Here is a 25,007-nt window from a genome sequence, read left to right on the forward strand (position 1 = left end):
ACTACGGTTATAGGAAGATAGTAGTCTAGGAAGGACGGGAACCTTAGGAAGATAGTAGTCTATAAAGGATTACTGCTAGGGGAGGATAGTAGTTAAGGAAAGGACCGCTATTAAGAAAAAGACCGCTATTAGAAAGGGATGGTAGTCACGGGATAATAATTATTACCCTAGGATAATAGTCTAGCATGCTCTAGTAGTAAGTTATTAAGTAAGTAAAAAAAAGCTAAGGTAAGTTACAGGTCACGTAAGACTACTATAGTAATTATTATAGTAGACAGCCAAGTATTAGTAGTTAAGATAATAATTATTAAGAACTATTACTCGAACTACTACGCTAATAATAGAAGAAGGGTAGTCAGGATAATAATTAGATAGAGAATATTTAAGAACGCTTATTATTACTATATCTAGTCTTACTTATTCTTCGTGATTAATATTAATTATTATCTTAGAGTTACCTTTAGAATAGTAATATACTCGTACGAACTACTTTACAAGTATTTTATATGTAGGATACTTGGCCTTGCTTACTTTAACTAAGCTTAAACCCGACCGTGACTAGTCTTTATACTAGTTAAATATAAAGCTATTTAGAAAAAGGATTAAGTAAGTTAAGTTAAGTATTACAAGCTTACGAGAGGTTACTAGGGTTAGGAAGACGCAGAGAGGTCTGTTCTTCCGTAACAGTTAGCAAGTATATATAGGTTAGTATAAAAAACTAGTCTTTAATATAACTATCTCATAAGCTAAATATATTATTTTATAGAGCTTAGCAAGTTATTAAATATATTAAATAAAATATATACTATTTAGACTTGCCTGCAAGGCTAGATATCTATAATATCTTCTATATTTTAATACTTTGTGAGTATTAGGAAATAAAAGGAGTTAATTTTATAGAATAGTTCCCTATATGCCCTACAGAGGTAGATAATAGTTATTATATATTTAAAGTTATTCTTGCAAGGAAAAAAATAAAAATAATTATAAATAGCTATATTAAGTTAAATAGAAAAAGTATAAGCTAAATAAGAATAATATTATATAAGAGCCTGTGAGCTACTTAAGGTATTTATAAATATTTAAAAAATTTATAAAAGAAGTTTAAGTAATAGAAAAATCTTTAAATTTTATAGTAATAATATTATAAAAGGATAAAAACTAGGCTACTAAGAATATATATATACCTGGCCTAAAATAAACTCTATAAATAAATACTTAAAAATAAAAAGTATAAGCAGGGCGAGGTATTATTATTATATATAGTTACGCTAGTAGGTTAGTAGCTAGTATTATTATAAGCTTAAGGAATATTATAGGCCTATCACGTGCCTTAATAAGAAGTATAGTACGTAAGGTACTTAAATCTAATAATAAAGCTTTATCTATAAAAGTAAAGCTTTTCTTATTAGATTATTCTTAATTAAAAATATATTAATAAGCTTATATAATACCTAGGTAAAGTTAGACTAATACCTAGTTCTTACTACGCAAGTAAGTAGGGAATACTATAGTAAAAATAGTTATTATACTTCTACCTAATCTTACTAGAAATATATTCCGCGAATATAGGCTTATACCTTATAATACCCGCGAATAATAAAATATATTTTATATACTTATTTCTAGGTAGTGGTTTGCGGCTAGTATAAGTAATAAAAATAGCCTTATAAGTTTAATACTATTTAATAAGCTAGTTAGTAAATAATTTACTATAAAAATAAATATATTAATATACTAGGGTAAAGATCCACGCGTGTTTCTAGAGAAATAAGGGCTTAAGTCCTATTTAAAAAGCTAGACTTAATAGTATAACTATAATAATAGGTATTAAACTAGGTAGTATAACTTATAGCTAGTTATCTTATATACTAGGATAATTAATAAGCTAAGTTATAGCCTAGTTATTAATAAATATAGCTACTAGAAGTAGTATATTCTAGGTAGCTCTTAGGAATAGGCCTGCAGGGTTAGGGGGAGTTATAATAAGAAAATTAGTAAGTAGCTAGTTAGAAATTAGTTTTACTTATTAAAAATTTTTTTATAAAATTTTATAAAGTCTAATAAAGTATTTACCTAAGCTGCAGGCTAGTAGTAAATATTTCTTATAATAATTATAAATATCCTGCGTATTATAGTCTAGAGAAAAAAATAATTAATAATATTAGCCCGCGGCTATATTATTAAATAGTTATACTTAAGAGTTAACAAGCTATTTAAAAGGTTTAGCCCTTATTAAATAATAAGGAGGATATTAAAAGCAGGAAAGGCGGGAGCAGGAGCAGCTATTATTATATTTGTGGATTACTTAAGGTTAGCTAATTCTTTTATTAAGTAAGAAATAAGCAAGGTAATTATAGAAGCAAGGTAATTACTAAAAAACAGGTAAGGTAATTATAGAAGCAAGGTAATTACTAAGAAACAGGCAAGGTAATTACAGAAGCAAGGTGATTGCTAAGAAACAGGCGAGGTAATTATAGAAGCAAGGTGATTACTAGGAAATAAGTAAGGTATTACTCGGGAGTAATAAAAATAATACTTGTATAGTAGGTAAGTAATATAAGATAAGAAATTAATAAAAGATTAATAAATTATAAAGGAAATTAATAAAGAACATGTACTTACTATTTAGTTTAGTGCGTGAGGTTATAAAAGAGAAGAAGAAAAGAGAAAAGTTAGAGAAAAAAAGGTTTTATATAAGTATTATTCCTTCTAAAAGTAAGGTAAAGTTAAACTTTATTTACGTGACTACTTAATAGAAGTACTTAGGCAAGCTTTACCTTATATATATATACTTATAAAGTATATACTACCCTTATAAAGCCCTTATAAAGTAATACTTTACCTAATATTTACTTCGCGCTTTATTTTATTTTATAAATATTTTATAGAGCTATACTAGCTATAAAGGCTACTCGCGAGGAATATTTATATAATTATACTATCCGCGAGAGATAAGAAAGTATTAAGAAAATAACTCTATATACTACTATATAGTAGTAAGTTACCCGCAAGAAGGCCTTTTCCTTTTTTATAATAGCTTTTCCCTCTATAAAAAGGTTTTACTAGTTATATAAGGTTTTTACTAGCGCTTGCTAAGCATGTATCTATATTAAATAATAAGAATCCCTGGCCTTAGGGACTAAGGCCTACGAGGGGAAAGGATTATTATAAGAACACGCGAATATCCTGCTAGTACTAACTTAACTATAGGCTAACTAAGTATATACTAACTTTAGAATCCTTATAAAGCAAGATTCTGAACCTTAGTATTAATCTATACTATTTCTGTGATCCTTGAAAATAGCCCTTATTTCCTTATTAGGTTCCTGAGTCTTGAATACGCTGATTTAACCAAGCCTATAAGAAACCCCTTTCTTATAGGTAGTTAATATATTAAGGACTTAAATATTATAATAGTATAATTTTCTGTAGCTAATAATATTTCTTCCTTAATAATAGTATCCTGGGATACTATTATCTTATTATAATATTACTAGCTTATATTATTCTGCCATATAGACTACTTAGCTAGGTTTTTAATATTATTTTTCTCTTTTCTTATTTTTTATCCTAGAAAATATAAGTATTATAAATTTCTTATATACCTATAAGTTCTAATTTTTTTTTCTTTTTTAAAATAGCTTATTATATTTTTTAAGTATAATTATCTTGCTAACTATATTACCTAGTCTAAGAGTATTATTTAAAATAGTTTTCTTATCCTAAACTTTTATAAATACTACTTTACTTATAATATTACGTGTATTATAAACTTAAAAAGCTAGAACTATATATTATATACTTATTATAATTATAAGTATAAGAAATAATTTTATAGTAAAAAATAATAATCTAACTTAAAATATAATAAGAAATAAATAAAGTATAAAATAGCTAAGACTAAAAAGGCCTTTACTTATTTATTTATAAAGCTATCTCACCTTTAAAAATAATAGAAATTCCTAAAAAAACATAGTATTAAAATATTAAATTATAATATAATAGTAATAAATTAGTTAAATAAAAAAAATTCTTTAATTACTAAAAATTACTTTAAACTTAAATACCTAGTTAATAAATATAAGATTATAATTACTTAGCTAGCTATAATATTAAACTAAACTAGTCTAACTTAAATAATTAGATCTCTAATATTCTAGTAAAATATAGATTTTTTTATTTTTAAGATCTCTAGTAATACTCTTAAACCTTTTTTTAATAACCTATTAGGTTCTTAATAGGTTCCTAAGTATTTTTAGAAATATTATATTTTTTTTTATTTTACTAGGTATTAGATTTTGCTGCTAACTTGCTTATAGTTTAGAATCTTTTTAACTTTATATTCTACTTTATTTATTTTTTTAATTTTTATATATTTAGTAAGTTTAGTATTAATAGGTACTAGTTTTAATAATAAGATATAGAAAACTAGGTATATATATTTTATTAAAGCTAGTAGCTTTAATTAATAATTAACTAGTTTTAATTATTTTTTAATTTTAAATAATCTTAAGCAAATATAGTCTAGCTTTATACTTAGTTATTTTATTTTAATATTTTATTATAGGAGGAAGACCTTTCCCCCCTTTTCTAGATCTAATCTCTTAAATTTTTTCTTATTATAATAGGTTATTATCTATATATTAATAAACTCTAAGTCTCTTAATAATTAGGCTTAGATTATTTTTAATTTATTTATAAAAAAGTTAGCTTTCTTAGTTATTAGCTCTTTTTATAATAGTTTTTTTTATATACTTAAGTAATACTTATAATTAGCTTTAAATAGTATTATACTAGTTATATTATAAATTAATTTATTATATATAAACTAGGCTATTAGTAAGTTATCTTTCTAGTTATCTTATATATAGTTTATATAATATCGCAGATATTACTTAATAATTTAGTTTATTTTTTCTATTTATTTATTAGATTATAGTTAGTATATAATAATTATCTATAACTTAATCCTTATTTAGTCTATAACTAATTTCTAGAATTTTATAGTAAATAATTTATCTTTATCTAATATAATATATTTTAGTATATTATAATTTATAATAATAGTATTAATAAATAGATAACTTATATCTCTTGTGGTTATAATTATTATTATTAGTACTAAGTAAATATATTTTATAAGTTAGTTTATAATAATTATAAGATAATCCCTTCCTAATATTATAGTTAGTAAAGGACCTATAAAGTTAACTATAATCTATTTTTATAGTTTTATTAATACTTTTAGGTTCTATAGTTTTTTATATAAAGCATGCCTCGCAGGCTTATTCCTAATATAGTTTTTATATTTACTAATATATTTTTTAACCTTTTTCTTTATATTTTTAATATAATAGTTTCTTGTGATCTTTTTACATATTTTATTAATTTTAAAATATCCTTTTATTAAACTATTATAATATAATAAAATAATCTTATTAATTAGTATAGGCGGGATATAAATTAATCCTTTAATTTAAATTATATTATCTTAGTATTTAATCCTATTATTTAATATTTCTAGGATTTATTATATAAGTTTATTATTTTTAAGGCTTTTTTAATCTTATCTAGTTTTTAAGGCTTTTTTAATCTTATCTAGAACTTCTAATCTACTAACTTTTATTATTATAGCTAGGATTATTAGATTATTTCTAAGTATTTTATTTTTATTAACTTGTAAGATTACTAGTTTTAGACTTTTTTTTATTTTTATAATCTAATCTTTAACTAAGAGCGTTTACTTATATATTTTTAATTCTTTTATAATATATAATTTTATAGTTAAATTATAATAGTAGTTTAACTTATCTAGCTTATTTTCTTATTAATTTTTTAGTTATTATAAAATAAGTTAGATTCTTATAGTCTAACCTAACTATAACTTAGTACTTTATATTTTTTAAGTAGATTTTCTAGTATTTAAATATTATTATAATAGCTAGTAGTTTTTTATTATAAATATTATAATTTACTTCTAGTAATATAAACTTTTTTAAGTAAAAAGTTACTAATTTTTTCTTACTATTAATTCTAGTTTAAGTTATTATAATTTTTAAAATATATGTAAGGACACGCGAATATCCTGCTAGTGCTGACTTAGCCGCGGGCTGACTAAGCATACACTAACTTTAGAATCCTTATAAAGCAAGATTCTAAACCTCAGTGTTAATCTATACTATTTCCGCGATCCTTAAAAACAGCCCTTATTTCCTTATTAGGTTCCCGAGTCTTAAATACGCTGATTTAACTAAGCCTATAAGAAACCCCTTTCCCATAATATAGTCTAATATATCTATTTTTATTATAATAAGTAAAGTAAGATTATATTATTTCTAAACTAGTAAATTAGTTAGGTTTTCTTTAGCTTTCTTAAAAGCTTATTATTACTTATTTATTTATTTATATAAGATATTTTTTAATAGCTTAAATAAGGGTTTTATATTATAAGTATATTTTCTAATATAATATTAGTAATAATTTAGTAGACTAATAAATTATTATAGCTTTTTAAGATTCTTAGAGATAGGCTATTCTTAAATTATTTTAACCTTTAATATTTTTACCTAGATACTATTCTTAGTAATCTAGTATCTTAAGAACTTTATTTCTTTAATATAAAACTTGTATTTTCTAAGCTTATACTTTAGGTTTATTTTTTATAACTTTACTAGCATTTCTTACATATCTAATATATATTATATAAAGGATTCTAAATAAATAATAAATAATATTATTAATATACACGCATGTATATCTAGGTAAAACCTTTTATAATACTTTTTTAATATATTATTAGAATAATTTTAGTATATTAGTTAGCCTAAATAATATAACCTAATATTTATAAAAATTTTATTTTATTTTAAAAGTAGTTTTTTATTTTTTTCTTTTCTTAATCCTAATATAGTAATATATATTAGTTATATTAAGTTTCGTGAATTATTTTACTCCGCGTAATTAGTCTTAGATATTATTAATTAAGGGTAAAGAATACTAATCCTTGATTATTATATTATTAAGTAGTTAGTAATTAATATAAAGTTACTCCTCTCCTCTCTTTTTTAAGATAAATAAGACCCTGTGTTTTATTAAAGACTTTAACTTTCTAATAATCCTAATAGGTTCCTTAGTGTTAATATATTCTTTTAATAACTTATTATATTTATTATTTAGTAAGATTATTTATTAGTAATCTAATACTTTTCCTTTTTAAATAAGTATAGTATAATTATAAGGCCTTTGTAATAGTAGTACTAGGTTTTTAGGTTTCCTAAAAATATCTTAAAATTAACTATACTTTTTTAGGATTTTTTAGAGTAGCTTAGTATTATTTATAATTATTACTAGCTACTAAGCTTTTTTCCTATCTTTTTTTTTATTTTTAATAATTTTATAATATTATCTTATTTTACTAGTAGCCTAACTAAGAATATTTATTAATTATATTTACTTTAATAGCTACTTTATTACTATAATAATAAAAATAACTAGACTTTTTTTTTAGGGTTATATAATTATCTCTAGGTATTAACTTATAAGTTATTTAACTACCTGCTTAATCTTATTCTAAGTATATTACTAGTTACTAGCCCTAACTAGTACCTTTTTTTTATTTATAAGTATTTTTTTCTTTATTAAAGTATTTTCTTACTTTAATTAATATTTCGGTTATAATTCTTAAGCTATAGGATTCCTAATATTATATTATACTTGTCTAAAGGGGTTATATTAAAACTTAGTTTATAATATTTTCTATATACTACTATAAGTAGTAGTACTAATTTAATTATTAGTTTAAAAATTCCTAAGTTCTTATTATTTAATCTATTAATTAGTATAAGTATTTTTTTCCTTATACTTAATAATTTATAAAAGTTTATAAATTTAGGGTTTATAAAATTACTAGTTATTCTAAAGTTAATTATAGTATTTACTAGTTATCTATTAATCTAGATTAATAATTTAAGATATTATCCTTATTATATTACTACTAAAAACCCTAGTAAGGCTAGTTTATTATTTTTTAAAGACTTTATTTCCTAGTTAGGTACCTTACTATATTATAATAATATTAATACTAGTCCTGCCTCCTTCTTTCTTATATTATAATAAAAATATAATATTTTATAATAATAAAGCCACGTCTTAAATATATAATCTATGTATTTCTTATATTTTTTACACGTGTAATTTATCTAATAGTATAAGTATTTTATATTATTTTTTATATATTTAGGCGCGACTAGGCTATATTTTACTAGATTTTTTAAGGTATTATATTATAATACTAGATACTTTTATTTATAGTAAGTAACCTATAATTATTAGTTATACTTAAAGTACTTAATATAGTACTTATAGTTATACTATTAATAGTAATAATATTTATAATTAAGTAGGCTTTTTTACTTTTTACTAGTTTTTTTTAGATTATTATAATAGTCTTGGTTATCTTGCCTACAGGCTCCGCAAAATTATAAATATTTATTATAAAACTATTTATATATTACCTAATCTTTATTAGTCCTATCCTAGTATATTAGCTAGATATAATAATATTAAAATATAATTTATTACTAGAGTTATTATTATTCTTACTTAATTTTAGTTCTCTTATATTTTTAATAATTTTATTTTATAAGGCTAGGCCTTTTTCTATTACCTAGTAATCTAAAAAGATTTTTAAATCTTTTTTAAATAAGGTTTTTAATTAAGGTTTTAAGTACCTTAATAAGTTTTTCCCTACTAGGATTAGGGCCTTTTACTTAAGTACTAAATTATTTATTAAAAAAATAAAATCCTATATAATAGCTAGGAATTTACTATATTTTTTTTCTTAAATTAGCTTAGTAATAGATTTATTTTTATAAATCTTATTTAATTTCTTAACTTAGTTATTTTATAAAATTTATTAGAGTTAATATTTTTTAGTATAATATTTATATATAAGCTTATAAGCCTTATTACTATAACTAGTATTATATTTTCTAGCCTAGATATATATATAAGCTTCTAGCTTTATATTAGTTATATTATTAAGGGCTTATCTATTTTATTTACTCTAATTTAAAAGTAAGTTACTTAGGTATCCCCTTACCTTTAATTCTCTAGCTTAGTATAATATATACCTAACCTAGTTTTTTTATTTCCTAGGTAATTCTTGCAGCTTTTTTATAAATTAAAAATATATTTATATTATCTGCATGCTCTACTTCTTCTAGGGATATAATAAAAAAATCTTCTTTCCTAGTTATATTAAGTATTATTAGCTCTGCGGTAGCGTTTAGTTATTTTTTTTATTTAGAACTTTTATAATTTTTCTAGCCCTACTTTTTTTTTCTAAGAATAATCTATTATTTTATAGCCTAATTTATTATAAATAAAATATAAATTTTTCTTTTAGTACTATTCCCTTTTTTTCTTAGAAAGTATTATATTAAGGTTTATTAGTTAAGGTTTATAAAAATTACTATATCCCTAATTTTTTAGTTAAAATTATTATTTAATATTAGTATAGTTTCCTCTAGTCCTGCTAGATTAATAAAAATATAATACTTAGTATTTATTATACTAGTACTAATAATAACCTCCTTTTCTTACTTGTAGGTCTTAGAGTTAGTTATTAATTTATACTACTTACTTAATTATTTCTTTAATAATCTTAGGTCTATTTATAATAATTATTTTTTTAAGGATTTCTTATTTAAGTTCTTTCTTAAATTACCTAATAAAGGCCTTGTTATTTTAAGATATATATAATTATAACTACACAAACTTAGACGTGTAATAGGATATATTACTTATTTATCTTAGTTATCTAAAGGTATTTTTTAAGTATCTCTTAAAAATATTATAGTTTATAAAGATTTCTTTAGTATTATTAGCTATATTATTTATATTAATAATTTAATACTCTCTTATAAAGGGTTTAAATTATTTATAAGCTACCCTAGTAAAATAAGTAAAAGTAAAGAAAACTTTATCTCCTTATTCTACAAACTTATTCTTATTAATATTAAGATAAATATTTATCTAGGTTTGCTAGTACCTAAGCTTAGATTAAATATTATTAAAAAGTTTAGGGGTCTTAAACTTTATAGTTTTTATAGTAAGTTTATTATTAAGTTTAAGAACTTACTTCTAGAGCTATTTAATTATTCTTTAAGTATTACTAGTAAGAGTAATATTATATTAATTAAGATTATTAATTAAGCTATTAATAATTATAACTTAACTATTAAGCTATTCTTATATAGTATAAATAATAGACTAGAATTACTTTATATTAGTAAAGAATTAGTTAGCTTGCTAATTTCTTCTAGAAGCTATAATAATAGTTATTTTAAGTTAAGATAAGATACTTATATTAACTAGTGATTAATATATTATAAAAGAACTAACCTCTAGCTTCTTCTTAACCCTAGTAACCTCTTATAAGCTTGTAATACTTAACTTAACTTATTTTAATCCTTTTTTTAAATAGCTTTATATTTAACTAGTATAAAGACTAGTTATAATTAAGGTTAAGCTTAATTAAAATAAATAAGGCTAAGTATCTTATATATAAGATACTTATAAAGTAATTTATATAAGTATATTACTATTCTAAAAATAATTCTAAGTAATAATAGATTATTAATTATAAAGAATAAGTAAAACTAGATATAGTAGTAATAAGCATCCTTAAATATCCTTTACTAGTATACTACTCTAGTATACTATTCTTATAATCTTTAACCGGGTACTTAAGTATTATCCTAGTATACTATTTCCTTAGTTTTTTATTATAGTATACGCACGTGACCCTTTCTTTATAGGTATCTTACTAGGTAAGCTTTATTATATAATAGTTAATATTTATTTATGCCTGTTAATATTACTAGGTCTATCCTAATATTAAAGGTAGTTAATATATTAAGAACTTAAATATTATAATAGTATAATCTTTTATAGCTAATAATATTTTTTCTTTAATAATAATATCCTGGGATACTATTATCTTGTTATAATGTTACTGGCTCGTATTATTCTGCCGTGTAGACCGCCTGGCTGGGTTCTTAACACCTATATATAAAATACTTATAAAGTAGTTTATACAAGTATATTACTATTCTAAAAATAACTTTAAATAATAATTTATAAAATATATTAATTATAAAGAATAAGTAAGACTAGATATAGTAGTAATAAGTATTCTTAAATATCTTTTATATTATATACTATCCTGTATACTTTTCTAAAATATACTAAGTAGTATACCTAATAAGAGTATTCTCTTATTTATTATTTTCTTACTAGTTCCTGGTCTGCTAGATAATATATATACATGATTTCCCTGTAGGCGTATTACTAGGTAACTTTTATTATATAATAGTTAGTATCTATCTATACCTATTAGTATTACTAGATCTATCCTAATACTAAAAATAGTTAATATATTAAGAGCCTAAATATTATAATAGTATAATCTTCTATAGTTAATAATATTTCTTCCTTAATAATAGTGTCCTAGGATACTATTACCTTGTCGCAACGTTACTGGCCCGTATTATTCTGCCGCGTAGACCGCCTTGGCTGGGTTCTTAACAGGTCTTTTTAATAAATATTAAAGGCGAAGTTTCGCAGCATAGCATGTAAGATAAATAGGCCGCGCCTGCTTAATTAATTAATTTATTATACTAATTCCTTCTCCTGCTGGTAGTTAAGTAGTTGCTATTTTTCGTACTACTTGCTCTTAGGGCCCTGAATACCCTTATAGCGCCTTGATAGGGTTAGCCGGTTAACCCCAAACTTTCGTGTAACAAAAGTATAATTAACTAAAAGCCCTGGCTTTAAGGGTCCTAGATACTCAAGCGCGGCCTTAATTGAGCCTATATTGATAAAGTATTAGTGGTTTGAAAATGGTGAGTTTTGAAGTAGCGGTCTACAAAATTGATCGTCAGATGGAAACGATCGGCAGGCGGTCAAACACGGTAGTACCGCACTCCGCGGAGGATCCATCCAAGCATTCTCTCTTGCAAGCTAACTACTTACTCCGCAAATCGTGTTTTCTTTTCTGCAATGCTGCGATAATTTCATTTTCACTTTTTCCAAATAACCGATCAAAGTCTTGATATGGCAGGCACCCAAGACCCATCCTCTTTGGAAGAGATTCTTTGGAGATCTCCATCCCACGTTCAGATGATGGGCGGATATCTCCATTCGAATAACAGTAGGGATCTCCCTCGCTGGAATATCCAGCGTCTCTCGACTGATGCAATTAATGGTTTTCCTGGCTAGTCCTCTTTTACTTCGCCGAATCCCCTTTCTTTGACGCCACTTCGAATAACGCATCCCTAGCCATCCAAGCCAACTACAATGAAGCATTTCGTCATTTCGTGGAGACAAGAGAAGCTTTTGAGGGCCGGCTAAAAACCATGCAAGGTCTAGAGTTCATAGTTGGATACGATCCGTTACAAGCTGCCGCGGCGTCAAATGCCCAGTTTGCCCATGAGCCCTCCAATGTCTGGGTGATTCGGAAACAGACAAGGCGGAAGCGGACGGGGCTTGAGGATGAGGTTGTGGTTTTGGCTACGTTCTTTGTAGTTGGAGACTGCATCTACATGGCTCCTTCGGTTGCAAGTGTCGTTGGGAATCGGATTGTATGTCCCCGTCCCCATTTGCCGCTTATGGTGAATGATTCCAGAACTGACTGCGCATGGTTCGCTTGCAGCTTTCAGCCGTGACGTCTCTTACGAGTTTGCTTAAAACTGCCTCGACGTTGCCCATATTTACCCCCTCAGTTGGCCACACTTACCTCCCACCCGCGCCCAAACCTGCAGGTGCTGGCCAGCAAGGCGTACAGCCGCAAACAAGTAAAGAGAACACGCCGATGCCCGATGTGGATGCCACAAACAAAACGCAATCATTGGTTGGGGCGCAAGGTGATGACAGCTCGACTGTTCAAGATATGAGGGTGCTGGTAGATTCATTCAATCTTCTATCCCGGTATGGAGACGAGTTTATGGATGAGAGCCCATTAATGGGTGAGCCCGGATCTTTTATTCTATCTAGGGCTGGGGATGCAGATCGGGGTGCTGCCTCTAAACAGCAGCCACCGACGAGTACTCCTCTGCCAGGCCGAGCTGGAACGCCACAGGCCAAGGTTGACACGCCAGGCAAAGAATCTGATAAAGGCAGTGCTGCAGAGGAGCCCAAGTTGCGAAAAAAGAAGACCAAACTGGGGACTTAGCCTCAAGTACCTACACGCCAACTCCATGATACCCATTGACCAGCAATTCAGGCATACAAGACCAGTCAAAGTATACATCGTAAAATGTAGATGCTTAGAGACTTCCGATGGTATTCCTGAAAATGGTTATCCACAGTATTTTGAAGTCCAACCCCTCCTGACTCATCTGCAAGTGAGGCCTCCCAAATCGCCGCCTTGCTTCCAACGTCACTTATTAAAGACCAATTTTCCCTCTCAAAACTTACAGAATAGACTAGACCTTGATTACACCCTCAATTGATCTCAACTCATCCAAAATGGCAACATCAAACACCAAACGCCCCGTTGTTTGCGTCTTGTAAGCTCAAGCTCCCATCGGAAACTCTTCCCCCGCAGCGTCTCTACCTCACACCCCAAACAAACCCCCAAACCACCCTCACCAAGGCTCTCCCGTGCTAACAAAATATTCAGCTGCGGCTCCGTCGAAGGCAACAACCCGGCACACATGGAAACCGCCCGACGCCTCGCCCAAATTTTCCACGAGAACAACATCCAACTCGTCTACGGCGGCGGCACAAAAGGGTTGATGGGTGAAATCGCGCGCACACTCGTTCAGCTCTCCGGCCCAGAATCTGTGCACGGCGTTATCCCGCGGGCGCTTGTTAGTGTTGAGCCCGGGTATAATAAAAATGGACAGGAGACGCCCTCTACGTCTTCGGCTTCTGCGGGTGGAGCGGGCAAGGAGGCGGAGAGGATTGTTAGTGATGGCGGTGCGTCATCGGAGTATGGGATTACGACAATCGTGCCAGATATGCATACGCGGAAGAGGATGATGGCGGAGAAGGTTAAGGAGGGTGGCCCGGGGAGTGGGTTTGTTTCTCTGGCTGGAGGGTTCGGGACGATTGAGGAGGTGATGGAGATGACGACGTGGAATCAGCTGGGGATCCATCACTTGGGGGTTGTGTTGTTGAATGTAAATGGGTATTGGGATGGGTTGTTGGAGTGGGTGAAGAATTCGGTGAGGGAGGGGTATGTGAGTAAGGATAATGAGGGGATTCTGGTGGAGGCGAAGACGGTCGAGGAGGTTTGGCCGAAGCTGGTGCAGTATCAGGTTAGTGCGGGAAGATATCAGTTGAATTGGGGACAGAAATGAGCTGCAGGGTAAGAGTTGGTGTGTAGAGAGAGGGTGGAACAGGTAGGGAGCTATACATGAGGGTACGCTCAGCTTAGACGCATGAATACGCTAATGACATGATGTGGAACGGTGGAACGGCATAAATGTAAATTTCGTCGTATTATTGACCAGACAATCTCATATCTATGGTGTGGCTTCATATTTATGAATCAACCTCCATTTCGCCCTCTTTTGTCTCACCCGCATCAGACTGCTCCAGAGCTTCGAAAAGCGGTAGGAGCTGCTGCCCTTCATAGAGCTTGAAACTCTCCACCTTCCTGGTCTCATTGCCTGCAAGACCCACAACTCCGACAGATGTATTGTCCACTGTCAACTCTTTGTCCTGAGAAAGGGTCTCCTTCAGAGCCCGGAGGCCATGGGTAATCAGCTCGTCCCGGGAAGACTCCGTGATTTGATCGAGGTTCCGCTCCAAGTAGGTCCGGGCCATCTGAGATCGTGCTCCGATGGCACAGGCCAGCATCTCCTGGGTCATTCCGGAGGGCTGGAACTCGAAGAGGTGGGGACCAGCTTCATCGACGCCAGCCACGAGAAGGCCAACACCGTATGGACGTTTTCCGTACTGTTGCGTGTTTGTCTGGGCACGGTCTCCGATCTGGGTAACAATGCGGTTCACTGGTAGGGGGCGACCGTAGGTCATTCGGGAGCTAAGACACTGTTGCTTCATATAGTTGGAGAGGACGCGGGCGTCGGAGGCTAGACCGGCGATGGCGACGCCCATGTGCGAGTCGACTTCGATGATCTTCTTCTGATATGAGGAAAGTTCTTCGGCGTTTCTCTAAATGTGCAATTCGGGGTCAGTGGGTGTTCATAATGATACCTTGATCGAGCTGACAGTTCCCGTACCTTGAGGCCGACGAGGACGGCATGTGTCTTATTGACTAATCCAACCACAACGGAACCCTGCTTCACTGCCTCTTGCGCATATTCTACCTGGAATATCCGGCCTTGCGGGGAGCTTTGACGAGACGGTATGGTTAGCTTTGGTGTGTGCGGAAGCACGATTGGGGAGCTCATACAAGGTGACTGCATCGTTGTCGTAGTTGTTCCTGAACATCTTGGAAGCTTGGGCAGGGTGGAACTATGCTGTAAAGGCGATTGTAGCAAGTTTAAGGCAAGTTCCTGCAGCAAGCAAAGAGAAAGACGGGAACGGAGAAGATAAGTTGATGAAGGGACTAGAGCGAGGGACCAGGCAGAGAGCAACTGACGCAAAACATGGAGGTCTAACGGAGTCGGAGCTCCACGATGGCTAGTGTAAGCCTGGCCGCCTCAGGCTGCCAAGCCTCAGCTGCCGCCCAAGTTCAATTTCACCGTGGACGTCACCCGCATTCATTCATTGATCCATCTCTTGAGCAAGCCAGTCATTCAAGACTCTTTTGTTGACCTCTTTCAATTTCCTCCTGCGCTGGTCTATTCTTGGTCGGTGCTATCCGCGCAAAGTATCCCCTACGATACCTGCCCGCTTCTCTGGAGCTTGACGCATCGGCGTCTCCGCAATCATGACGGCTGGTCTCAAAACAATCATCGCTCTCTCCTTCGTAAGTCGGACCTTTACTTCTTATGAAGCTATTAGCTAACCACATTGCACTTATAAAGATCCTCGCGATCGGATTCCTCCTCGTCATTCTCTCCTCGGCGCTCTGGCACAACTTCCTTCCGCTAACCGTTGTTGCGACCTACATTATTGCGCCGCTCCCAAACTGGATCTGCTCAAGATGTGCAAATCCTGATGACTTTATGGATAGCTCTGGTAATGCTGCCGCTGACTTTGGCCGATTTCTGACGGGATTTTTGGTACTCATGGGAATTGGTATGTCAATGACAGTCCATGTGAAGGGCTGGTTGTCACCTCTCACGGACCTTCTTGCCTCTTGAAATGCATATATCATGCACTTCTAGACTCCAGAATGAGCTAATACATCTTAATCTATAGCCCTCCCAGCCGTTTTGGCGCATAGCGGTTTGATTCAGGTGCCCGCCATGGTCATGTCCATCCTCGGCGGTCTGTTGATCTACGGAACGATTATCAGCTTCTCCATGTTCTTCCAGGAACAAGAAGAGTTCTGATCTGATTATCATAATCAAATACATTGAGGGGTTTGGTTGCCGTTAGGTTGCTTCGAACCGCAACTCAAGCCGCCCGTCGGGTCATTCTCGCGTGGGCCCCCATCGCATACGGAAACCCTCGGACCTCAACCTTCCTTTCCGGCTTTGGTAGAAGCTTATATCCTCGGCGAACCTCAGGTTCTCATGTGGGCATGTTACGATATTCTGCTATTCTTATATTATAACGTTTTTCGGCGATATGGCTATTTGATGTACTATAGTCACCTGTGCTATTATATCTGGAATTTGCAAGGAATGGTTTTAAGTGGTTTGTCGATGGTACTCAAAGCCGAGCTTGCTTTCCTAAGGAAATTTTCTCGTTGGGGTACGACTTACGACCTTTCTGTAGCTAGTAGAAAGGGAGAATCACGTGATTACGCGGCGCGTATTTTTGGCGCGTCGCTGCACCCAGCCGATTACTGACATAACTGGAACATGATACGCTTGTGATATGTATACCGTTGGGCGCGGAGAGCTCTGAAAATGAATATTTGGTCCGGCTCGGTTTCACTGAATGAAAAATCATATCTTCGAGGTAATGCTATGCTGCGCACCACACATTGAATGCTCAGTTCCACTGACCAATACAGACCTCCAGCTTATCGATCGATCTGCTAGCTGGCAATCAGATATTCTCAAAGGCTCAACTCTACGCCTTCGATCTTTCGTCAACCCAGCTTTAGTCCCAATTTACGCCCGAGTTGGTCCGAATCTCGAACTCCATACGACTGACCCAGAAACCTCACAATGGCTCAAGCACAAGCTTTTAGGTAATATATGGCTGGAAGATGACGATTTGGATTGTTCCCGGACTATCCAGTGTCCGGCTGGGTTTCTCGTGAGCCTTGATGGAGCGACACGACCAAGAGCCTCAGGGCACACAACCACCGACCTTCTGGTATACGGCATTTTGTCAACAACGAGCTCATACGGACGGCCGCCAACCCCGCCTGTATCTTCTTCGCCGGAGACCGAAGAAACTACGGTGAACACGGTTATCCAGGAATTGAGAATATATGGAACGCCAATCTCTGGGAGTCTTATCAGTAAAGCCCAGAGGCTTCCTGGTCGGGAAGATCCTGGGCCCATCGATGACCATGAACAGTCCGCACAGTTCCTCCCGGATCTTGTTTCTCCGAGTCCTAAGCGCAAACGTGTCGCGACCTTGTTCGATTCTGTGGCACAACATCACAAGAGAGTACGGCATAAAGGAGGAGAGGGCGTGTCCCTGCTGATGGCGCAAAGCCTTTCGCAGTCATCCCAGCAGCTGCAGAGCTATAAAGTCAAAAGAGAGCCAGAGGAGCCAACCCTTCCCATTCTGAGCAAGAATGCGTCCCATCGGTCAAGATCGCTTTCTATCAGTTTGAATCTAAATCCACTTAAGGGACTAGAAACCCACGCGGAGCAACCTCGACCGAGCAGCAGCTGGGGCCATTCGCGCCAGCTCTCTTCGAGAAGAGGCACACCAGCTCCGGGGCCATTAGATGCCCCTACAAAGAAGGAAAGGGCGTTATCACCCACTTTGTTGTCCTCCGAAGGCAAGGAGCCACCCCCGGTACCCAAAGCTACAGATTCCGTTATCGCCGATAATAAGAACACAATAACCCGTACTATCTTGACATGCATGCGGCTCTACGGATTCAACCGCACGACACGACCTGCATCTTCTGGTAAAGGATTGTCTCAGAATGATACGGCACCTCCCCACATCGGAGGAAGAGACTCGAATTTATTGGGCGATAACATGGCTCTGGGTACTTCTAATGCTGGCGGCGATGAAGATGAGTTTAAAGCCATGTATCATGCAACTTATCGTGCGTCAACCTTCGCGCTCCGGAAATACCTAAGAGAGCCCACTACAACCGAAGATGGCTCGAAGCATGTACCCCTTGTGTTGGAGAAGGCAAAAGCAATGACATATATTGATGGATTTCTGAAGTTATTTTGTGAGGAAGAACACTGATCCTGGCTGGCCCAGGCTATGATGATATGATGTTACGAAGTATATAGTGTATATTCATACAAGGGAGTTGGAGCTTTAATTGATAGAATATGATTCTTTGCCATACACTATCTCGCTCTTATGGAGAGCACTAAAGTATAATCAAGCCATTCATTGAGCAGCCATGAATGTTTCGAACTAGTTGCGGTCCTCATACCTAGGTAGTATACTTACAGCGGGAGCGGGATTTTCCGAACACCGGACAGCTGCGGCCCATCGTCATCCAGCCTCCAGGTCAGACTGCATACAGACGACAACCGCGATACTGGTTAACACAGACCTCTGCCGCAAACGGTCTCTTCACTGAATAGCCTAGCCCGCCGATATAGTTACACGCAGCCCAAGATGGACGGCTCCGATAACCGCCTTTTCCGTTTCTCCAAGCCAGAATGGCTCAACAACTCGGCCGTGCGCAACGCAGGCGTCTACGCATCAGGCGCACTGGTAAGCCCATTTCCAAGCAACCGGCCGCAACCTGCCCACTTGAAATTCCTACCTAAACCCTCTTAGTTCTCTCTCGGCTTCTTCTTCATGATCGACGCCGCAACCTTCTCTCATAGCGGCCGCAACGGCTCCAACGTGCATGTCAAGTTCGTCGACTGGATCCCCGGAATCTGCTCCGCCCTCGGTATGCTGGTCATCAACTCGATTGAGAAGTCACGGTTGCAGGCCGACAGCTTCAGTTACAGCGGAAATGGGGTTGCTTGGAAGGCACGGTTTGTGCTATTCTTAGGGTTTGCGTTACTTGCGGGGGGGTTGGCAGGGAGTGTGGTATGTTCTCACGTCTCTTGTCCGGTGATACGGTTCCGATGTGAAAGCTAACCTGAATGGGCTCATTAGACAGTATTGGTCCTTAAGTACGTGATGAATAACTATCCACTGCCGACGCTTTACTTCGGAATTGCGAACGTCATCGCCAATGGTTTGGTTATGCTTAGGTGAGTTTAGCTGACTTTGTTGTTGTAAAATTGTTTGCTGAATGTAGTTTTGTTTAGCTCCGTGGTACTTTGGGTTTCTCAGAATATTGAAGACGACTACACGTATAACCTTGCGCTGTGAAGGTTAAACCTTCTTAATACCCTTGGAAGACCCTGTGCCTAAAGTACCTTTCCCGTCTATTTCTATACAATACTCGAATGATGTGATTCTTATATTTCCAACACGAGCCAAGAGTCCTTGAGCTGCGCTATGTGTACTTTCGAGCGGCGTACTCGGTTTGTCCCATATTCAGGTATTCATTGCTGCTTCTATATTGGTTTCCATTGTGCATTTGATTTGATAGCGCCAAGAAAAATACCAATCCCCATCTATATTTCCTCTATTTGCCATCCAAGGAGAAACAATCAAATTCTTGGGGATAGGAAGGGAGCGCGGTGTTACCGGCCGTAATTGACCAAGTCTGCATGGTACGTACGTGCATTCGCGTTCACCCATAGCGGCGACCTGTTCATGTGACAGCGCTCTCTCTGGATATCGGGAGCCTGTCCCGTAGGCTCATCATAAACGCTCGTTCAGGTAACCGAGTAAATATTGACAAAATCGACAAGTGAGGTCGCTGAATGCCGTCTGCCTGTCGTATAGGTTCACGTGACATAATTCATGAGCCGTTTCGTGTGAGCATCGATATTAAAGTTTCAATTCGTGAAGAATTGTGACGCTCGATTACGACGACGGTACAGGGTGCTCCCTCAGTTTATCCATAATTGCGTCGATGGCCTCCATATCACCGGCGTCAACTTTGCCACTCGCATATCCCTCGGGAAGGTACTTCGTTAGCTCATCCATGCACGGTTGGTAGTTGCGGACGGACGAGGAAATTGCGTAGACGGCCTTCTTGCGGACGGCGGGAGTATTATCATGGATGGCTATAGAGACGAGAATCGGAAAGGCGTTCATGACGATAACCTGTTAAAGAGTCTGTTAGCTATGTTTCTCGCTTGACAAGCACAGAACGCGGGGGCGGGTATGGGAGAGAAGAGGATTACCTTATCTTGGGCCTTCTCATTATTTTGCACCGCTGTCCCGATACACCACGCCGCCATGCGCCTCATGTCCGGCTCCTCATGCTTCAGTAGCTCAACAAGCGGAGTCCACAGACCCAACGGCTCCAAATTATTAGCATTGTCGATCGACTCGACAAGCTGCTCAAAGTTGTCAAAGGCAATCAATTTGTTCTCGAGGTCAACCTCGTCCGAGCGCAGGGCTTCCATGGCAGCTTTCATGAGATCAGCCTCAGAAGGACCACCGAAGAGCGCGGAGATCATCTCCGGGGTGATATTGTTGCGCGGGGTGGAAGCATTGTTGGCTGCGTTAGGGTCGGTGGATTGGTTGTTGTTTTGTGTCGAGTTTTGTATTCCCCATTTGAGGAGGTTGTTCATGTTGGGGTCCATGGTAAATGGAGGTTGATTTTTTGTATTCGTGGATTTACGGATTGCAGAGGAGACACGCTTCACTGGATATAAGCGATTATTCAACCTGTATAGTTTAGTTTATGAGTCGAAAATATAGACGAGGGTAAGTTGATAAAGATAGTTCGTAGAGAACGTAGTTTATTTGAGAGAAGATGGATCATGGCGGAGGAGGATGACAGAAAAAAAAAGGGCGGTTCAGGTTGTTGAATCCAGACGCTTCACGCTCCAGCGATGACTTTCCACTTCGTTCTACACTAAGCACTGAGCAGACACCCATGTGGACACGCAGGCTCAATTGCAGTTGCTCTTCTAATCTTAAAATCAGAGCTTGGGATTTCATCGATCCTAGTGGTTTCAAGTTCAGGTCAATGCTGTTACCCCGCCATGCTTGAGCCCCGCGATGCTGTCATATACAATCTACTCCGAAGTATGCGGCTAAAAGCATGCCAGTCCTGAACCAAGTCCGTATGCGTATGGCATCTGCCTACCGAGACTAACATCAGTTATCGATTCATTGATTATTGCCAGAAATCCGGCCTGAATACCGATTACTTTACAATGGCATTGTGCAATTGGTCAAGTCAACCCCGTCCTATCTTGAAAAGGCGGTAAGCTCCGTAGAGGGTCTCCAACCGCAATCCGATCATAGTATCTTCCAGCTGGGACTGGCAATAATGCCCGTCTGACTACAAAGAAGATGACAATGGTACCCCTAGAAGATACAAGAGTAAGCCACCCCGAGCCTCGTTTTCGGGCGCAGACCTGCCTGATTAGGACGAGGGGCAAGAATCTGGAAGCCTGGATTCCTGTTCAAACCTCAGGCATTTTGGCATATCCATAGGGGAAGCGAGTCGTCATCGTGCTTATTGCCCGTCCATACTAGCTATGACGATGATAATAATAGGACGAATAAGAGCGCGGATTGAGGGACCCTGTTCTTTGGAACACGCCGGGCTGAACCATCTTCGCATCCTTGGGCGATTCTCGAGTGAACGGTCTGCCCCACGAGGACTCATCATCTCACATCCAGGCGGAAAGGACACCTCAGCTATTGCTTGGGGCTTCGGGTGGAATCATTCTGCCTGAGAGGCAGCACTTGAGTTAGAATAATATAAAATAATCAATCGACTGTGGATTCTATAGAGAATCACCTAGTTTTTCTTCTCAAGAACAGAGACACAAGAGCGTGGCGGTGACAGCAAGTTTAGCAACTGAGACTAGACGAGACTAAGCCCCCTTTGGCGCCTAATCATAGCAGCCCCGAGAGTTGACCAACAGCCAGCCAGCCCTCCCCCTTTCTGTTTCCCTGCTGTTCTTCGATTATTGCTTGGTGTAGCTGCTGACTACTCCTCCCTCCTCCTCTCCACCACCAACCACCAACCCTCTCGACTCTCCCCTTCTCTCTCCTCCACTTTCTCACCTCCGACAACAACCACACCTCATTTCCTTCTCTCTCGCTATCGACTCTCCTCCCTTCTCCTTATTAACCTCCTTGTTTGTTTGTTTTTCCCTTCTCTCTCTTTGTTCGCCGTAGTCTGCATCTAATCCACAACTAGACACCATGGAAGGTAAGGTTCATGCCACCTCAACGCCTTGCTTCCCTCGCTTGTCCCGTTCCCCTCCCCTCCACCCCCGTCATCTGTCGACTTTGCGCTAACTTGACCTTTTCTGGCTATCTATAGAGGAAGTTGCTGCTCTCGTTATCGACAATGGGTATGTCTTGACTTTGTTTTGATGGCATTGTGATGCCGGCCCATCCTTCCATATTGTGCCTAAACACCACTCGTTGCTTCCGCCGCTGGTCGCAACCGACCTACCTGTCTTGCACCTCTCGACTAGGCATTGGCGTCTGTTACGAAAAGCAATCACATCATTGATCAGCTTAAGCCATTATATGCCTATAAATCAAAATCCGTTCAGTGTGCTGACTATGTCCCCTCTAGTTCGGGTATGTGCAAGGCCGGTTTCGCCGGTGACGATGCTCCTCGAGCCGTTTTCCGTAAGTCAACCCCTCGATTCATTGTATTATAAACACCCCCCCCTCAATATGGCACCTATCATCCCTTTTGTCGGAGCTTCTCGATGGGGTGTGTCCTCTGTCCCCTTGCATGGCATAGCTTATCCCGGGCGGTGAACCTTCCACATCATATCATACCCAAAAATCAATTCTTAAATCGAAACTTCGGATGCTAACTATATCGCAAAGCTTCCATTGTCGGTCGTCCCCGTCACCATGGGTAAATCTCTCTCTAACTGTGTTCCCCGTTGTTTGGATGGTGGCCGCTGACGCTCAAATAGTATCATGATTGGTATGGGTCAGAAGGACTCCTATGTTGGTGATGAGGCACAGTCCAAGCGTGGTATCCTCACGCTCCGATACCCAATCGAGCACGGTGTCGTCACGAACTGGGATGACATGGAGAAGATCTGGCATCACACATTCTACAATGAGCTCCGCGTCGCTCCCGAGGAGCACCCGGTTCTCTTGACCGAGGCTCCCATCAACCCCAAGTCCAACCGTGAGAAGATGACCCAGATCGTCTTCGAGACCTTCAATGCTCCTGCCTTCTACGTCTCTATCCAGGCTGTCCTTTCTCTGTACGCTTCTGGTCGTACCACCGGTATCGTTCTAGACTCTGGTGACGGTGTCACTCACGTCGTCCCCATCTACGAGGGTTTTGCTCTTCCTCACGCCATCTCCCGTGTCGACATGGCTGGACGTGACTTGACCGACTACCTCATGAAGATCTTGGCCGAGCGCGGATACACCTTCTCCACCACCGCTGAACGTGAAATCGTCCGTGACATCAAGGAGAAGCTCTGCTACGTTGCTCTTGACTTCGAGCAGGAAATCCAGACCGCGTCTCAGAGCTCCAGCTTGGAGAAGTCCTACGAACTCCCCGATGGTCAGGTTATCACCATCGGTAATGAGCGTTTCCGTGCTCCTGAGGCTCTCTTCCAGCCCAGCGTCCTTGGGCTGGAGAGTGGTGGTATCCATGTCACCACCTTCAACTCCATCATGAAGTGTGACGTTGATGTCCGTAAGGATTTGTACGGCAACATTGTCATGGTATGTACTCGTTTTAAGTTTTAATGCTTTGAGCCACACTAACGGATCATAGTCTGGTGGTACCACCATGTACCCTGGTATTTCCGACCGTATGCAGAAGGAGATCACTGCCCTCGCTCCCTCATCCATGAAGGTCAAGATCATTGCTCCTCCTGAGCGTAAATACTCTGTCTGGATTGGTGGTTCTATCTTGGCTTCCCTCTCCACCTTCCAACAGATGTGGATCTCCAAGCAGGAATACGATGAGAGCGGTCCTTCGATCGTCCACCGCAAGTGCTTCTAAGGTATATTGCTCAACCTCAAATCAGTAGCCACTGCTAACTAAGCTGCAGCTTTTGCGTTGTATCTTATCGTTGTCGCGTATTTCCTGTTGTACTAAAAGATCAATTGGAGACAAATGGTGGCTTGCGAGCCTTCTCTGACTCGCTAGGAGGAAGAATGCCTGAAAAGGGAACTTTGATTTTTAGCTGTGGAATAGAGATGGTTTGTTTGAAACGCTTGTCGCTCGGCGCAGGGGGCAAATTCGAGTGACAGCTAGGGAAATCGAACGCAAGAAAAGTCGATGGGTACTGTACATGGGTTCTATTGCCAGTGCGGTGAAAGCTTCATCTCATATAGTTCAATTCTTGTTTGAGTCCGTTTGTTTCATTTGGACTGCTTTTCTTTCTCCCCTGAAGTTTTCGACTCCAGGCAATGCTGCCGAGGTTGTTGACTCCTGCAGAGCTGATGAGTGTGTCTGTTGCCGCTACTTGTTCACGTTTGTTTCTTCTATTCTCATCTGACACGTTTCCTTCCTTGCGAACCTTGGAATTGTCGACATTCTCTCTCCCCAGTGCGTTACAGCAGCGAGCTTGATATCAGTATAGTATGGAACAAGTAGCATCACAAAATAAATTCTAGTACATTGCACATAATTTTGACGTTAGCCTTCTTCTCCTTCGAGAGCATGCAACTCTGCCTTTCCGCTCTACGAAGCCTTCGACTTTTCGAGCAAGGCACCACAATAGACA

General features: G+C 36.6%; 8 protein-coding genes across 8 annotated transcripts; 6 read left to right on the forward strand and 2 right to left on the reverse strand.

Annotated features, from left to right (window-relative positions):
• Positions 1–12,038: 12,038 nt before the first annotated feature.
• Positions 12,039–13,304, forward strand: med6 (mediator complex subunit MED6). The gene is made up of 3 exons (XM_073712495.1): positions 12,039–12,217; positions 12,286–12,647; positions 12,719–13,304. Exons 1-3 carry the CDS (start codon positions 12,121–12,123, stop codon positions 13,235–13,237), a joined length of 978 nt encoding a protein of 325 aa, XP_073567495.1. The 5' UTR covers positions 12,039–12,120; the 3' UTR covers positions 13,238–13,304.
• A 112-nt stretch (positions 13,305–13,416) lies between these two features.
• Positions 13,417–14,499, forward strand: BJY04DRAFT_197627 (LOG family protein). The gene is made up of 2 exons (XM_073712496.1): positions 13,417–13,574; positions 13,688–14,499. The coding sequence occupies exons 1-2, from the start codon at positions 13,534–13,536 to the stop codon at positions 14,367–14,369; spliced, it is 723 nt and encodes a 240-aa protein (XP_073567496.1). The 5' UTR covers positions 13,417–13,533; the 3' UTR covers positions 14,370–14,499.
• pre5 (proteasome core particle subunit alpha 6) lies at positions 14,500–15,617 on the reverse strand. The gene is made up of 3 exons (XM_073712497.1): positions 15,428–15,617; positions 15,255–15,366; positions 14,500–15,186 (listed from the first exon to the last, which is right to left on the reverse strand). The coding sequence occupies exons 1-3, from the start codon at positions 15,463–15,465 to the stop codon at positions 14,554–14,556; spliced, it is 783 nt and encodes a 260-aa protein (XP_073567497.1). The 5' UTR covers positions 15,466–15,617; the 3' UTR covers positions 14,500–14,553.
• Positions 15,618–15,721: 104 nt separating this feature from the next.
• On the forward strand, positions 15,722–16,943 carry BJY04DRAFT_125205 (Vps55 family protein). Its single transcript, XM_073708393.1, has 3 exons — positions 15,722–15,946; positions 16,005–16,218; positions 16,342–16,943. Exons 1-3 carry the CDS (start codon positions 15,908–15,910, stop codon positions 16,473–16,475), a joined length of 387 nt encoding a protein of 128 aa, XP_073567498.1. The 5' UTR covers positions 15,722–15,907; the 3' UTR covers positions 16,476–16,943.
• A 1-nt stretch (position 16,944) lies between these two features.
• On the forward strand, positions 16,945–18,552 carry BJY04DRAFT_125206 (uncharacterized protein). Its single transcript, XM_073708394.1, has 2 exons — positions 16,945–17,049; positions 17,105–18,552. Exons 1-2 carry the CDS (start codon positions 16,998–17,000, stop codon positions 18,475–18,477), a joined length of 1,425 nt encoding a protein of 474 aa, XP_073567499.1. The 5' UTR covers positions 16,945–16,997; the 3' UTR covers positions 18,478–18,552.
• A 309-nt stretch (positions 18,553–18,861) lies between these two features.
• Positions 18,862–19,575, forward strand: BJY04DRAFT_209782 (UPF0220 family protein; the record flags this gene model as incomplete). Its single annotated transcript, XM_073714171.1, has 4 exons — positions 18,862–18,960; positions 19,027–19,287; positions 19,357–19,454; positions 19,512–19,575. The coding sequence occupies 4 exons, from the start codon at positions 18,862–18,864 to the stop codon at positions 19,573–19,575; spliced, it is 522 nt and encodes a 173-aa protein (XP_073567500.1).
• Positions 19,576–20,178: 603 nt separating this feature from the next.
• fes1 (Hsp70 nucleotide exchange factor FES1) lies at positions 20,179–20,906 on the reverse strand (the record flags this gene model as incomplete). Its single annotated transcript, XM_073714172.1, has 2 exons — positions 20,179–20,421; positions 20,502–20,906. 2 exons carry the CDS (start codon positions 20,904–20,906, stop codon positions 20,179–20,181), a joined length of 648 nt encoding a protein of 215 aa, XP_073567501.1.
• A 1,175-nt stretch (positions 20,907–22,081) lies between these two features.
• Positions 22,082–24,907, forward strand: act1 (actin). The gene is made up of 6 exons (XM_073712498.1): positions 22,082–22,495; positions 22,610–22,640; positions 22,871–22,926; positions 23,134–23,164; positions 23,226–23,997; positions 24,050–24,907. The coding sequence occupies exons 1-6, from the start codon at positions 22,489–22,491 to the stop codon at positions 24,278–24,280; spliced, it is 1,128 nt and encodes a 375-aa protein (XP_073567502.1). The 5' UTR covers positions 22,082–22,488; the 3' UTR covers positions 24,281–24,907.
• The last annotated feature ends 100 nt before the right edge of the window (positions 24,908–25,007 follow it).

This window comes from Aspergillus karnatakaensis (assembly GCF_047715665.1).
Source record: "Aspergillus karnatakaensis strain CBS 102800 unplaced genomic scaffold BJY04scaffold_53, whole genome shotgun sequence".
NCBI lineage: Eukaryota > Fungi > Ascomycota > Eurotiomycetes > Eurotiales > Aspergillaceae > Aspergillus > Aspergillus karnatakaensis.